The sequence below is a fragment of the Trichomonas vaginalis genome, chromosome VI, assembly GCF_026262505.1.
Source record: "Trichomonas vaginalis G3 chromosome VI, whole genome shotgun sequence".
Lineage (NCBI taxonomy): Eukaryota > Parabasalia > Trichomonadida > Trichomonadidae > Trichomonas > Trichomonas vaginalis.
The window spans coordinates 9917076-9933289 of record NC_067208.1 but is presented as its reverse complement, the minus strand read 5'-3'; the positions used below and the strand labels follow the sequence as shown (position 1 = coordinate 9933289).

Below are 16214 nucleotides of genomic sequence, written 5' to 3'. Positions count from 1 at the left end.
AAATGTCGTGGGCTTTTTTGATTATAAATAGTTTTACCGGTCAAAGTTGAAATTTGTCAAAATACCGAATTCTCAGATAAGATGAACTATAATAGTAATACTCAGTTTAAATATACTATACTATAGTGTATTACATAATGATATTATGTACTAAAATAAATGTATCAAAAACTCATATTGGTGGAGATATTAAAACTTTTAAAATTGAGAGGGTGGGACCGGAGCCTTAAAACCACCTTTTCCGTTGTATCTGAAATTACATTGGAGAGGATCTTGGCCTTGACGACCAATATAAAGAAATAATCTTTGTGAATGTGTAAATACTACTTTACCATATACATATGCACCTCGTCCACCATAATATTGGGTTAATTTTTTGGAATCAGAGCAACCTTGACCGCCTTGAGCTCCCCATAGCTCAAACAAATATTTTCCTTTTTTAAGATTGATTTCTTGAACTGGATTCTGTTCATTATATCTATATAGACTCACTCAAATTTACAATTTTTACACTATACAAAAATTGAATGATTGAAGCAATTTTTTAAAGTTTTCAATTATAAGTATGTTTTAAGAAATTAGTCAAAACTCACCAATTCAAATGCCATATTTTGCTCATATTATTTGTATATTTAGTGCCTGATTTAAATTTATATATGATTCCGTTACAATCACTATTAAGATTTGTAGTTTGTATTAAAGATATTATTGATATTGAAACATATATTAGTAGGGTATATACAAAGATTATTATTTCTATGATATTGAAAAGTGTTTTTTTATTATAGCTTTCACTTCACTTTCAGGCACCTTTAAGGCTTCACTAACATGACAAAAATTAAAGTCCCTTGAGATATATATTCTATGATGTATATAAATGCTATATTTATCATTATTTTTAATTTTTATTGACCCACCCAAAAAAAGCCTTCTTCCACTAACATGAGTTATAACGTGCTTTTTCTGAAAATGATAGACTAGTATTAATATATATTGTAGAGCATATTTTTCATCTTTTTTAAAATTTTGAATATTTTTTGTCATGTTAGTGAAGCCTTAAAATGATAATAATATTCTGAAAAAGTGACATTATATTATATCACAGATTATATTAACATCTGGCATCAAATAGTCGTCGTGATATGAAATAAAATCAGGATAAAAGATTTATCTTTATAATCGGTTTGACACACGCACTTTTTTCGTCTCTTTTTCTTGAAGTATAATTAGAATAAATAAGATGATTTTATGAGTACCACAAATTTTATTAGGAATGAATCATTTATCATGCATGATGATGTATACAATATCAATGGATATGAAGTCATTCGCTTTAATGGAACTAATTGGCTAAAAATTTATCATCATAACAGTAAGTATGGTTTTTTTTTCATCCAGATCATCAGCAAACTACTCATTAGAGTATCATCGTTTCTCGTTACTTAGTCTTATAGATGATTCGTTTAAAATCAAAACCGATAATTCAGAATACTTTTCACTTCTTATGGAATATCCTCAACTCAATCAATATATTCAGTTTAGGCAAAATTTATTTTTTACAACTGATCAAAATTCTGTCGAAGGATTTATGACTGTTAATAAAGTCGGAAGTTGGAATCAATTTGCAGGAATTCACTATTTAGAGATTAAAGCTTCAAATAGTTTATATGTTGGATGCAGTAATGGATATAATAACTATTATTCTATAGGTACAATTTCTACTGCTAAAGAAGGTACTTATCCAGATTATTTTGCAGATTGTGTTCTCCAAATTACTGATCTTTGGATTGAAATTGAAGATTTTTCTTTAATCAATAGATTTAAGCCTATTTTCAAGTGTTCAAAAGATTTATGCTATCGATTTCATTTTTCATTTAAAAATATATTAGTTTTCATATTGATTTATAAATAAAAAATTGATTAATTAATAAACTGCTCGTCAAAATCTGATCGGATTTTTGAGTCAACTTATACAATTAATTCAATGAGTTTCTCTCAAATTGGTGTCAAAATCAGACCTGCGCTTTTTGAGACATTCATTTTTAACCTTTATTCTTAAATTAACAAAGAAATGAGATATATATGATAAGAGTTCTTTTACAATGCCAAATTCTGAAATTGTCGGCATTTTCAATCTAAATATACGGGATCGCAAATTCAAATTTCAGCATTTATCTGCTGATTAAGGCGATTATTAGTGAGGGTAGCATGCATGAGAAAGAATTTTCATCCCAGAAATGCTAATTCAAATATTTATAATCCCATAGGAAGGCTTGGATGCTTCCGTTAAAATATGAAAACTTAAAATTGAGAGGCCTGCGCTTTTTAATTTTCAGTTTATTCTTATATTTATCTTCAGGAAACAAATCAATATTGATGGCATATTCATCGAGTTAATAATATAGCTGTTATTCATATCTACATATAATCATATATATTTATAAGATATATTGTCTAAAAGATAAGTTGGTAATGCAAATAAAAACCATTTATCAAACTTTTCAGTAGCAAAATAAAGAATAAAATTGGTTGTCAACTGAAATTTTTATGAGTTTATGGGTAGTATTTCATGATGCGATATTCACTTGAAAATAATACAGTACAAGGTGCAAATGTAAGTGTATCTGTAGAAGGAAATAAATATTACTTTAATTACCCTTGTAAGGAATCACACATTTGCACAGACTATGTTATAGAATTACAAGCAGGTTTATACAAATTCCAACTATATGGAGCGAGTGGTGGAAGTCATGCAGGACAAACTTCATCATTTCGAAAACCAGACGGAAGTTGTATCTCAGATGATGTTGTTTCACGTGTTGGTGGCAACACAATTTGCAACAAAATTGATAGTAATGGCGAATCAGGCGGTTATGTCAAAGGTATCATATTGTTTCAAAGTGCAATCAAAATTTTTGCGACGATAGGTGGCAAAGGAATTTTTGGTCATAAGATAACAAAATATGGAACGGCCGATTGTTTTTATAAAGAAAATATGCAACCAGGTGGCTATGGTGGCGGTGGAAGCTCATCCAACTATTATCAAGGAGAATCTTTAGACGGGACAGGAAGTGGAGGTGGTCAAACCGCTGTCAAATTTATTGAGAACGATTTATGGCATCGCGTTTTAGTAAGTGGTGGTGGAGGAGGAAGTGAAAATAGAGGAGGCACATATAGATCAACTGAAGATGGATCAGGAGGTGCAGGAGGAAATCTTAATGCACAAGGATATTTCTTGAATGGAGCCTTTTTTTGACTTACATATCAAAAAGTAGAGTCCTTCCCAATTTTGAATTGAATTTTAATTAGTAGAATCAGGAAAAAGAAAAATAAAAAATAAAAGAGAATAGTTAAGCCGAAAAAGAAAATAACATGATTTAGCTATGTGTTTATCTAAAATAGTAATGATAAGTAATCCATTACCTGTCCAAACACCTGCTACATGTTCAACATCATGGAATAAGTACTTATAATCTCGGATGATATCAAATGCGTACTTTCGACTTTGATTGTTTTCATAGAATTCGTCTCTCGCTTCGATTTCGCCTTCAGGAATCTGACAACCTCTTGTGAAAGCGAAAGAACTTCCCCCACCTGCACCTGCTTGGCCATGTTGCCCTGAAAAACCGCCAAACCACCCACCACCAGCACCTCCTGAATCATGAGTTGTAGCAACTTTTACACCTCTAGGATGCTTTGATTCTTTAAATTGAGATGCTTCACCAGTACCAAATGTAAAACCGGTAATAGATGTTGCAATAAGATTTGATTGAAGAGCTCCATTCAAGAAATATCCTTGTGCATTCAGATTTCCTCCTGCACCTCCTGACCCATCTTCGGTTGATCTATATGAGCCTCCTCTATTTTCACTACTCTCCACCACATTACTAAAACCGTGCCATAAATCGTTCTCAAAAAATTTGACAGCGGTTTGACCACCTCCACTACCTGTTCGAGGCGTGCTGAACAGTTGGGTGGAAATTGAATACCCACACTTCAGCATGGACCCTTCTGATGGAGATAGACCCAACATGTATATGGATGAATATTAGGACATTAGGTATAGATGAACATATATAGGAATGAGGACCACCTTGGGTCAGCATCAGATATCGAATTTTAGAACCATCTAATTTTCATTCAATATTCTATAGGTGCAATGTATGTTTCCTATATATAAAGGTTTGATAATAGTTCGGTCTCAATATAGATCTTTGGTCCCAATTTATATTATGAATATCATCAATTTGTGTGTTTTTAACATTATATATTAGTATTGTGTTGATATAATGCTATATTATGTAGTGGTAGGTGTGTCTTGATATAAATTATGTTATTGATTGGGATATGAGTACAAATGCAAGTTATCCCGGGGTGAGGTCAGGGCTATCGCGTCCTAATTCATAGGGAAGGGTTATCATGCCTAGTATGTGTGTGCTGTGCTATCCGTTTGTCCATTGGATGGCACAGCACACACAATCACAAGACAAAACCTCGAAGCGAGGAACAGTTCTTGTAAGGATGTGGTAACTATATACCTATCCTTACAAGAACTTGTATAGTGGAGCAATGTTTCGAATTGCTCCACTTTTCCTCCCATCGAGGTTATCCCGAGGTGAAGTCATAGCAATGGGGCTCATATTGATGGTGCACCATTGCTATGACTTGCACCTTCGTATGGTACTATCCATTATGAATTTTGAAATAATTTTGCAATTGAAATATCTTAAATTTAACAAAAAAGGCCGAGAAGGGGGTCCTTTCTCAAGGTCAGGGCCCCTTCTAGTCTTTCTGGTGTCGGAAGGAGTGGCTTTTGCCAGTATTGCCGCTCCTTCCGGCATCATCTTTGCATTTCGCAATTGTCGCGGCAAGTGCATTCTGGCACCACAGGTGCACTTGCCGCGACATATGATTGCGAGTGTCTGCTGCTCAGCCCCGGATTCGCAGCAGACACTCGCAATGCGAACCAAAGTTCGCCAGAAAGACCGGGAAGGGGGTCCTTTCTCAAGGTCAGGGCCCCCTTCTAGTCTTTCTAGAACTGTAATTTGACTTATTTTGCCGAATCTCAGGGAAAACCGTCCGTGATTTGAACGATCTCCTGAGATTCGGCAAATTTGATTGTAAGCGAGGCTCTGGCCTTTGCTTGGGCCAGAGCCTGTATTTGTATGTCTTTCAGGGCCGAGTTCCTGCGAGACGTCGACATGATCGACGATCATCGCAGAACTCGGCCCTGAGGATGAATTTTGCAGGCTCTGGCCTTTGCTTGGGCCAGAGCTTCGTATTTTCTACTTCCCAGGGCCGGATTCCACTCCTGCCGCCCGGGATAAGGGCGGCATTTGGGAAAGCCGGCCCTGGGGAATGTAAGCCATGCCCTGGCCTTTGCTATGGCCAGAGCCTGTATTTGCATGTCTTTCAGGGCCGAGAAGAGAGGAGATCGCCAATGATGTGGACGATCTCCCTCAAACTCGGCCCTGCGGATTGTATTTACAAGCTCTGGCCTCGGAAAAGGCCAGAGCTTCGTATGGACGTTCTCTCGGGACTGGATTCCTCTCCGGCCGCCCCGAATCAGGGCGGTCTTTGAGGAAGCCGGCCCCGAGGATTGTTTGCGAAGCTCTGGCTTTTCCTGAGGCCAGAGCTTGTGATTTTCGTTCAAAGCCAAGTTCCTCTCGGATCAGGCCTAATGAGGACGACCGTCGAGGAACTTGGCTCTGAGGGGATGAATTGTTGGCTCTGGCCTCGATGAAGGCCAGAGTTTTGAATGGAATGTTTTGATGGGATGAGCCTATGAGCAGTAAGCTCGTCCCATCAAAACATTCGTTTAAAAATTGAATTAAAAATTATCGTATGCATTCAAAAATTAAAACAATTAATATGTATAATATTATTATGTAATAATAATAGAATAAAATATATATAAAATTATGTAAAATTTTCAAAAAATATTGGAAAATGGAATTTTGAAAGAAAAAATAAGAGTTTGTATATGAAAAATTGATATTAGAAAAAATCTAGATTAGTAGAGTTAGATTATTTAGAATTTAAATGAGAAATGAATTATGAAAAAGGAAGATTAGAAAGAATTGTATATTTATAATTTAATAAAATGAAGGAATCGAACTAAGGAGTTTACAATTACAATACAATAGGACAATATATTGTAATTGTAAACTCCTTTCGAGAAACGATTTTCGAATGTGACATTCGTGCCACAAAGTGAAAGCTTTTCTCGAAAGGAGTTTACAATTACAATACAATAGGACAATATATTGTAATTGTAAACTCCTTTCGAGAAACGATTTTCGAATGTGACATTCATGTCAAACAATTAAGCAAATTTCTTATCTGAGTACATGTATGCAGGGTGCCATGGAAAGACCCTGCATATATGCACTCAGATCGGAAACTTTGTTCACGATGTCACATCGTGGAACAAAAGTGGCAATATTCCCGATCTGAGTACATATATGCAGGGTGCCATGGAAAGACCCTGCATATATGCACTCAGATCGGAAACTTTGTTCACGATGTCACATCGTGGAACAAAAGTGGACAATATTCCCGATCTGAGTACATGTATGCAGGGTGCCATGGAAAGACCCTGCATATATGCACTCAGATCGGAAACTTTGTTCACGATGTCACATTGCGGAACAAAAGTGAGAGCAAACCGAACATTTTAACCACATTATAAGTTTATGTAAGGATAAAAATATAAATTCCCTGTCCTTGCACAAACTGTTGCTCGCTACGAAGTTTTGCTTTGTGATTCCGCGTGCAGAATTATTTTAAGCACATTTCAATAGTACAGTTCACATATAATATATGAATAAAACAATTTTATAACCTCATAATATAAAAATAAATGTTTTGAGTTCGCCATAAATTATGCATTCCCATTATTTTGGATCTATATACTTATTCCTAATAATATATATTATAACTCATATAGTACCCCTTATATCTACTGTGATAATATAAAAAAACGATTTCTGTGTTAAGATATAATTTATCTCACATATCAAACTATGGATTTAACCTATAATAACACAAGAAACATATAATATATACATATGTCTATATGCACACATGACAATTAGGCCTATATTAGATAATTTTTCGTTCACAATAATCTTATATATCTGACCAAAAACTCAGATTTGCCTGAGAGTTACTGAGGATAATCTCATATGTACCCTCTATCTTCCTGCTTAACCCTAGGCTCTAAGTCTTTCATTTTTATATGTATGCTGAACCTCGGGTATTCAATTTTTCCCAACGGTTCAGCACGATACCTACCTGTTCCGTCTGTTGATTCTCCTTGATAATAGTTGGATGAGCTTCCACCGCCACCATAGCCACCTGGTTGCATATTTTCTTTATAAAAACAATCGGCTGTTCCATATTTTGTTATCTTATGACCAAAAATTCCTTTGCCACCTATCGTCGCAAAAATTTTGATTGCACTTTGAAACAATATGATACCTTTGACATAACCGCCTGATTCGCCATTACTATCAATTTTGTTGCAAATTGTGTTGCCACCAACACGTGAAACAACATCATCTGAGATACAACTTCCGTCTGGTTTTCGAAATGATGAAGTTTGTCCTGCATGACTTCCACCACTCGCTCCATATAGTTGGAATTTGTATAAACCTGCTTGTAATTCTATAACATAGTCTGTGCAAATGTGTGATTCCTTACAAGGGTAATTAAAGTAATATTTATTTCCTTCTACAGATACACTTACATTTGCACCTTGTACTGTATTATTTTCAAGTGAATATCGCATCATGGTACCCAAATGATAATCTCATAATAGTTTAAAACATATTTTATTTTGATTTTATTTTATGTCCTTGAAGATCTTAGCTGTTCATAATATTAAAGTTGAAATTTTCCAAATTCCAATTACCTTCATTAATTTGTCGAGTTGAAATTGATTAATTTTAAGGTAATATTAGGGCTAAAAGAAGCTTATCCTTCAGTTTTGAGAGTAGTGATGTTCAAGATAGAGAAGATAAGGAAAATTCAAAAGTTAATTAAAGATTATTCAATGAGTATGCATGACAATCATACCAAAATGCATTTCATTTCATCTCAGTAACCAAGGATAACATTAAAATTCTCTTGAAGCAAATTTTGATTATGTATTAGTTAAATTCTGATAAAACCCTAGTCATATAATGGAGAAAGCTGTTATTGCTACAAATGGATTTTGATACAATGAAAACTTGATCAAAATCAGTATAATTCAACTTCAATTTCAAAATTATTATGATAAAATCAGGATTATTTGTTAAAAAAGACTAATTAAGGAGTTTTTAGGATATAAAAAGCTAAAAGTGTAGCTTAAGCCCATGGCTCGAATGGAAGGTTGAAAGCATCAGCAACTCCCTTGAATGTAACCTTTCCATTGACGATGTTAAGGCCTTGAGCAAGTCCCTTGTCATTTCTGCAAGCCTTCTCCCAGCCGAGATTAGCAATCTGGAGGGCGTATGGCATTGTTGCATTAGCAAGAGCTGGTGTGGATGTGAATGGAACAGCACCTGGGATGTTGCCAACACAGTAGTGAACCTTTCCTTCGTAGATGAAGGTTGGATCTGTGTGAGATGTTGGATGAGATGATTCGAAGCAGCCACCCTGATCGATAGCGACATCGATGAGGACGGTTCCGTCTCTGATAAGCTTCAACATGTCCTTTGAGATAAGATGTGGAGCCTTTGAGCCTGGAACAAGAGCGCATCCGATGATTAAGTCAGCGTGTGGAAGTTCTTGCTCGATGTTATACCTTGTGCTATAGAGTGTTGAGACGTTAGCTGGAAGGTAGTCTCTGATTTGGTTCAAACGTGGGATTGAGACATCAGTGATTGTGACTGTTGCACCCATGCCAGCAAGAGAAAGGGCGGCGAAATAGCCGACTGTGCCTGCACCAAGAACGAGAACGTTGGCTGGCTTAACTCCTGGAACGCCGGAGAGAAGAATTCCCTTTCCGCCTTGTGGTCTCTCGAGGAATCTAGCACCTTCTTGAGCGGACATTCTTCCAGCAACCTGTGACATTGGAACGAGAAGTGGAAGAGAGCGGCCATCTGGTCCACGAACTGTTTCGAATGCAATGCAAACAGACTTTGACTTGATCATTGCTTCTGTTAATTCCTTATCGCAGGCGAAGTGGAAGTATGTGAATACGATCTGGCCTTCGTGGATCATTTCTAATTCTGGGCCAAGTGGTTCCTTGACTTTGTAGATCATATCAGCAATGTCGTAGATTTCCTTGGCTGTTTGGAGGATTTTAGCACCAACGGATACGTAGATTTCATCTGGGAAGCCACTTCCGACACCGGCGTTGTGCTCAATGTAGACTTCGTGGCCATTGGCAACGAATTCTTGGACACCGGATGGTGTAATGGCAACACGGAATTCATGATCCTTGATTTCCTTTGGAATACCAATCTTCATTGTTCTTACGAAAGAAGAAGTGAAGTGAGGATTTCTATTTGAAATTATTGTAAAAAACGATTAACAATACTGAAATAATTCTGTGAAATATAGGGGTTTTATTCAGAAATAAAAATCTTTTACATTTCACAACGAAATCTCACTCTACATTGAGACATTTTTGTGATGTAATAATGTGAGATCATCGGAAAAAACAATGAAAAAAAATTTGACATGTGTGAAAATGAATCAGAATTGATAATTAATGATATATATTTCGAGGAAAATTGAAAAGCAGATTGAAATTGAATGATATTTAATTATTTCGAATCTGCAATATAAATAGGACATTATATTATTTTATTATCCATTCAAATGGTTTTCATTCAAATTTTTGGGAATAGATGACAGATTCATTCAAATTGATTTCACTTCACCATCATAGCGGTATGGTATTTAAATGCAATCAAATCATTTAATAATATTATATGATATTCTTCCCTTTTTTGTACATTTCCAAAAAAATTTAATTCGATTAAATTTTCAATGTCATCTCAAATCTGTATTATCTTAAAATTTTAAATGAAAAATAAAAACGATCAAAATTGAAAATAAAACAAATTCATCGATTGTTTTACTATTTAAAACAATATATTTTTAAACGAAATTCTGTCAAATTAATAATTTTCGTCATTTTCTCATAATTATGGGTTTATCATGATGTGTATGTTGAGATCTGGTATATGTTTACAAATGTGACTCTATTTCGATTAATAGTTGGTTCAAAAAACATTTCTCCAAATTTCTCCAAGTCTTTTCATTTTGCGTTTCGTTTGTCATAAATGATTCTCCAACTATATCCAATTCCATCCTGCTTGCAAATAATCTAAAATCAAAAGATCTAAGAATCTTCCGATTAAAACTTGAACAAAAAGACAAAAATTGTTGGACTGAACATAATAATACTTATCCAAATGAGAATACTACGTTCATTTTCAACCCTTTTCCATCCATACCCCTTAATTTGCAAAATTAAACAAATATTTCTATAAATAGATCCCTATTCAAGTTTTCGTATTAGATATTCACTCTATTTTATATCTTTTATCAAAAATGAAAATATCCTTTCAATGAAAATTAAATGAAAAGGATAAAGCTGTTACTGAAAGCCATTATTCTCAAAATGTAATAATACTTCAATTAAATCAGTATTAATGTAATTTAAATGTTAACGTGTAAAAATGAAATCTAGTCGATGAAGTATTTCAAAAAGAATCAGGCAAAATTATGCAGTATCTACGAACTTACATCATTTCATCATAGGAGTTAACAGATGAAATGCATGCAAGATGGCATCGTATTTGAAGTGCTTGGATATCCAAGTGTTATCCTAATATTACAAACATGAAACAAAAATTCTAAAGTATTTAGATACTATTCATGAATAAATTACGAATTACTTAATCGAAATTCTTTAAGGCAACTTGTTTTATCTATATTTACTACTAATATGACTCATTCTACGAATTCTAATATTAATGTGTGTTGAATGCTATCGGTTTCACATGTTATGGAATGAGAGAGAGTCAATCCATTTAATTTAATAAAATTATTATAAATTATAATGCAATTGTTTTGGTCTTATATAACTATTCATTATTAAGATGAAATTTCCAAAAAATAGTAATTGATAAATAAATTTCCGCTTTTACAAATTTTTCCTGTAGTACATTTTAGATATTTGCCAGATATCAATAAAACTAGGGTTGTTAGATTCCCGACGATAGGTGTCTTGGAAGATTTGCCTGGTGTCATCATAGTGTCTTTAAATCAAAAATTTTATTTTGGAGTGAGTTTTATTGATTTTTCAATAAAAAACATTTCTAAAACAAGAAAATAAAACGATAAAATATTTATATTTTATATAAGGATCTTATATATTTAAAATAAATATCATTTTATTTTTTTCATTGGTGTCTGTCAAACCATAATACACTATTCAAAAATTCAATGTGTCTTGCGGTTTCAAAAGACACCTTCAAATTGAACGATAGCACAGACACTATTGAATTTTACCCATTTTATTTAGTTTTTACCCTTTTTATTTTTAAGAATTAATGACTGAAACAGCCGTTTTGCTATGACCTCAATCACTTTTATTTATTATTTTAAATATTATTTAATTTTATTATTTGAATAGGCCAACTTATATTTGAGAAGCTCAATTTGAGACCACTTAATACATTGAAATATCATAAATATTGAAATATTAAAAAGTGTATTTCAAAATATTGAAATTATAAAAATTTATAATACTGAAATTGAGACAAATTAATAAATTCAATGTGTTTTTTTTTGAAATAACTCTCAAATATTATTTTTTTGTTTATTTAATGATGAATAAATATGATTGCTTTAGTCAATCATAAAAACTAATTTCAGTTTAAAATAATGAAAGGATAATTTGATCGTTTTTTAAAATACAATTATTTTTGATGATTTGCAAGAATCTTTGAAAAGAATATAATATAGGTTCTATTTTTGTAAAATTTATCCAAATCATGTATTACATAAATTACGATTAAAACAATGAAAGAACCAAAAAGTGTGTTTTGTGTTTTGTTGTTGCGTGTTGGATGCGGGATCCTGTTATTTCTGAAATCGACAAAAAATTTGGAAATATAATTTCCGAAATCGAAATTATATTAATGTTTTTAATATTCTTATATCAAAAGGATTAAAGTTCATTAAGAGAAAAACAATTCTTCTTCTTCAATCTATTGGCGCATTTATTTCTACACGCCAATAAGGAAGGAAAATTTATAAGACACCATGGTGTCTTCAAAAAGCTCATTTTTGATATTATCTCCCTTCCTTATTGGCGTGTAGAAATAAATGCGCCAATAGATTGAAGAAGAAGAATTGTTTTTCTCTTAATGAACTTTAATCCTTTTGATATAAGAATATTAAAAACATTAATATAATTTCGATTTCGGAAATTATATTTCCAAATTTTTTGTCGATTTCAGAAATAACAGGATCCCGCATCCAACACGCAACAACAAAACACAAAACACACTTTTTGGTTCTTTCATTGTTTTAATCGTAATTTATGTAATACATGATTTGGATAAATTTTACAAAAATAGAACCTATATTATATTCTTTTCAAAGATTCTTGCAAATCATCAAAATAATTGTATTTTAAAAAACGATCAAATTATCCTTTCATTATTTTAAACTGAAATTAGTTTTTATGATTGACTAAAGCAATCATATTTATTCATCATTAAATAAACAAAAAAATAATATTTGAGAGTTATTTCAAAAAAAAACACATTGAATTTATTAATTTGTCTCAATTTCAGTATTATAAATTTTTATAATTTCAATATTTTGAAATACACTTTTTAATATTTCAATATTTATGATATTTCAATGTATTAAGTGGTCTCAAATTGAGCTTCTCAAATATAAGTTGGCCTATTCAAATAATAAAATTAAATAATATTTAAAATAATAAATAAAAGTGATTGAGGTCATAGCAAAACGGCTGTTTCAGTCATTAATTCTTAAAAATAAAAAGGGTAAAAACTAAATAAAATGGGTAAAATTCAATAGTGTCTGTGCTATCGTTCAATTTGAAGGTGTCTTTTGAAACCGCAAGACACATTGAATTTTTGAATAGTGTATTATGGTTTGACAGACACCAATGAAAAAAATAAAATGATATTTATTTTAAATATATAAGATCCTTATATAAAATATAAATATTTTATCGTTTTATTTTCTTGTTTTAGAAATGTTTTTTATTGAAAAATCAATAAAACTCACTCCAAAATAAAATTTTTGATTTAAAGACACTATGATGACACCAGGCAAATCTTCCAAGACACCTATCGTCGGGAATCTAACAACCCTAAATAAAACTTAGTTTGGAATTTTGATCCATATAGAAATTTTTAATCAAAATAAATGCAAAAAATTAATTTTTTTTAGAAGCATTTATGATTGATAAATTTTAAATGAACAAAATATATATGTTATTGCCGTTATTCTGTTGATTTAAAAATTAGCTATTTTTATGATTATCCAATCATTTTTATCTTAAAATCTTTTTAAATTACAAATATTCTGCCGAAAACTTAATATGTAGTAATATTTGTATGCACATCTCTGATAAAATCAATGATTGGTATTTTTTTTATTTTCACGTTGCAAATTGAGAACAATTGAAATTAACTTTTCACTTTTTTCAATGCTAAAATTTTAATAACATCGGCATATAATTAAAATGATTTTTCATGATCTGAAACCAAAACATTTCAATGTATACGTCTGTCACTTTTCGGTTCACAACATTTCCCAATTATTCCTAAAATTTATTACATTAAAATTATCTTACATCTTTTTTCCCCATAAAAATATTTTTTCGAAAATTTGTCAAAATGCCCGAAAGCAACCTGGATTTTGCGCGTTCAAAAAGAATCACGTACAATACATTGTGCATGATAGGCAGTCTTCTCAGTTATTATCTCAGAAATATTGTTTATGCTCAAATGTCTTATACCTACAAGGGCTGCCAAAAGGTAATATTTAACAGACCATGGATCGGAACACTAAAAATCGATCCTGAACATGGCCCAAAATGCGAAATATACCATTTAAGCTCTATCTCTTCGCATCTCTACCATCGTTATGCGATATTTTGCTTTCCCTGTTTTATTCTTACTCAATTGTCGAAAACGAAGGTTCAATTTCAATTGCCCTTCGATTTTTCAATTTACTATTCATCGTACTTATCAATTATCTCGTATTTCGTCCGAAAAAATATGCATTTCAGTGGACAGCACTCGCTATTGTTTTAGTTGGCATTATATTTGTTAGTTGTTCTGTTTTAGTTGGCACGAATACAAAATTAAATTTAATCGCCGTAGTTTTACAAGTAATTGCTCAAATTATTCAATCTACGAAATCAACAATCGAACAAAAATTATTACACGAAAATGATATTTGCCCATGGTGGCTTACAGGTGTCGAAGGATGCTATGACTTTCTCTTCATATTCTTCATATTTAACCCCATTGCTTACGTATTACCAGAGAAAACCTTCAATAAACTACACGAAAACTTTTGCGATTCAACTTTAATGGTAATACATTCCAAAATCATCGTTATATTATTCTTTATTTACTTCCCGATCAGTTGCTTATACAATGGTTGTGTTCTTGGCACAATTATGACAACAGATTCGATTAGTTACACGATAGTAGAGATGATTGGTACATCAATTGGCTGGATAATCGATTTAATAATCTATCATGGATTTAATGGAGTTCTTTTCATTAAATCCAATAAAACATTTGGCGCTCAATGGACGAAATATAGTTATTTGAGACTTGTTGGATCATTATCTTCTTGTTTGGAGAATTAATTTACATGAGTGTCATAAAATTTAAGTGCTTCGATTATCCAGAGGCAAAAGTTAGAAGAATTTCAATAGATTGTGATGAAACAGTTTCAATATGATAATAATTCAGCAAATTATAGAGTAAATATTTTTCTTTCTTTGTTTAAACCGTTTACTTTCTAGGGTTTTCCAATTCTGTATAGTTAATTTATCCATAATCTAACATAATATTAATCAATTCCAGATTATCTAAACAGTTAAAGAGTTTTAACATTTGAAAATTTAACACACGCCATTTTTAAGGGAGTTACTTCAAATAATTAGTCATCAAATATTGTAATTATTTTTGAACTGAATAACTAAATTGCAGCCGCCATAAATCAGTTTCAAAAACTAAAACAGAAGTGTTCGATACATTATTCCATGTTCTGCATCAATCACAAGCAAATTTTATCATCAAATAATTTTATTCATTTCAGAAATACAAAGATTAAGTATGGGAATGCAATTTGCAATCATATGTCTTTAAGGCTTAAGTAATTTTATTGTTATCTTAAAAAGTGGCATTATTCATTTTGTAATTGTTTGATAGTCTGCTATATCGATCGCACATAACATCAAAGAACTTAAAATAGAATGCTCAAAATTCATTTCTCTCACTACAGCTACAAATGGAAGTGCAGTTTGTATTAAACTTGTATCATCAAACCTTCCATTATATGTTTTAACTTCCACATTTTATGATTGTTCAGCATTACTTGAAGGAGGAGCTGTTTATTTAGTTCAATGCGAAACTAATTTTATAAAAAGTAATTTTGAGTCTTGTTATTCAAAGAAAAATACAAATGAATTTCATGGCAATGCCATTTATAATTATCAATCTGCCTCAGATATAAATGAATCTTCCTTTTATTTGTGCGGTCCGGATTCCCAACGAAAAAGTGACAGTTGCATTTATATGTATCGTAATAAATTTATTTCTTATGAAAACAATGGAACTAACAATCATGGAGTTGGTGGTGGAGGACTCTTTAGCTTTTGGTATACTTTTGATGGAACATTTGCCAAGTTTTCATAAGTTTACAAATGTTTTGATGATCGATTCATTGAAATTATTGGTTCCACTTTTACAACATCTTTCTGTAATTTTATTGGTGCTAGTAACCAAAGTGCAATATTATGGATCAGCGAAAAAGTGCCAATATTTGAAGACTGTATATTTATAAATATTTCTGGAAAAGGTCTTTCGGGAGATATATCACCCATATTAACTCGTTGTATCTCAAATGATAACTATCCAGGAATGACTTTTTCTTCATTTCCTTCGACATATCAAATTATTTTAGGAAATTCCAACTGCAAATTA

General features: G+C 32.0%; 3 protein-coding genes and 1 pseudogene across 4 annotated transcripts, besides 3 other annotated features; 2 read left to right on the top strand and 2 right to left on the bottom strand.

Annotated features, from left to right (window-relative positions):
- The first annotated feature begins 181 nt into the window (after positions 1-181).
- Positions 182-226: a mobile genetic element.
- A 590-nt stretch (positions 227-816) lies between these two features.
- Positions 817-1055: a mobile genetic element.
- Positions 1035-1056: a mobile genetic element.
- A 1516-nt stretch (positions 1057-2572) lies between these two features.
- TVAGG3_0837340 (glycine-rich protein family) lies at positions 2573-3873 on the top strand (the record flags this gene model as incomplete). Its single annotated transcript, XM_001310700.1, has 1 exon — positions 2573-3256. The coding sequence occupies one exon, from the start codon at positions 2573-2575 to the stop codon at positions 3254-3256; it is 684 nt and encodes a 227-aa protein (XP_001310701.1).
- Positions 3874-6414: 2541 nt separating this feature from the next.
- TVAGG3_0837330 lies at positions 6415-6680 on the top strand (annotated as a pseudogene). Its single transcript has one exon. A coding segment is annotated over exon 1 (266 nt).
- A 503-nt stretch (positions 6681-7183) lies between these two features.
- TVAGG3_0837320 (glycine-rich protein family) lies at positions 7184-7795 on the bottom strand (the record flags this gene model as incomplete). The annotated part of the gene is made up of 1 exon (XM_001310698.1): positions 7184-7795. One exon carries the CDS (start codon positions 7793-7795, stop codon positions 7184-7186), a length of 612 nt encoding a protein of 203 aa, XP_001310699.1.
- A 503-nt stretch (positions 7796-8298) lies between these two features.
- TVAGG3_0837310 (L-AlaDH domain-containing protein) lies at positions 8299-9489 on the bottom strand (the record flags this gene model as incomplete). The annotated part of the gene is made up of 1 exon (XM_001310697.2): positions 8353-9459. The coding sequence occupies one exon, from the start codon at positions 9457-9459 to the stop codon at positions 8353-8355; it is 1107 nt and encodes a 368-aa protein (XP_001310698.2).
- Positions 9490-16214: the final 6725 nt, after the last annotated feature.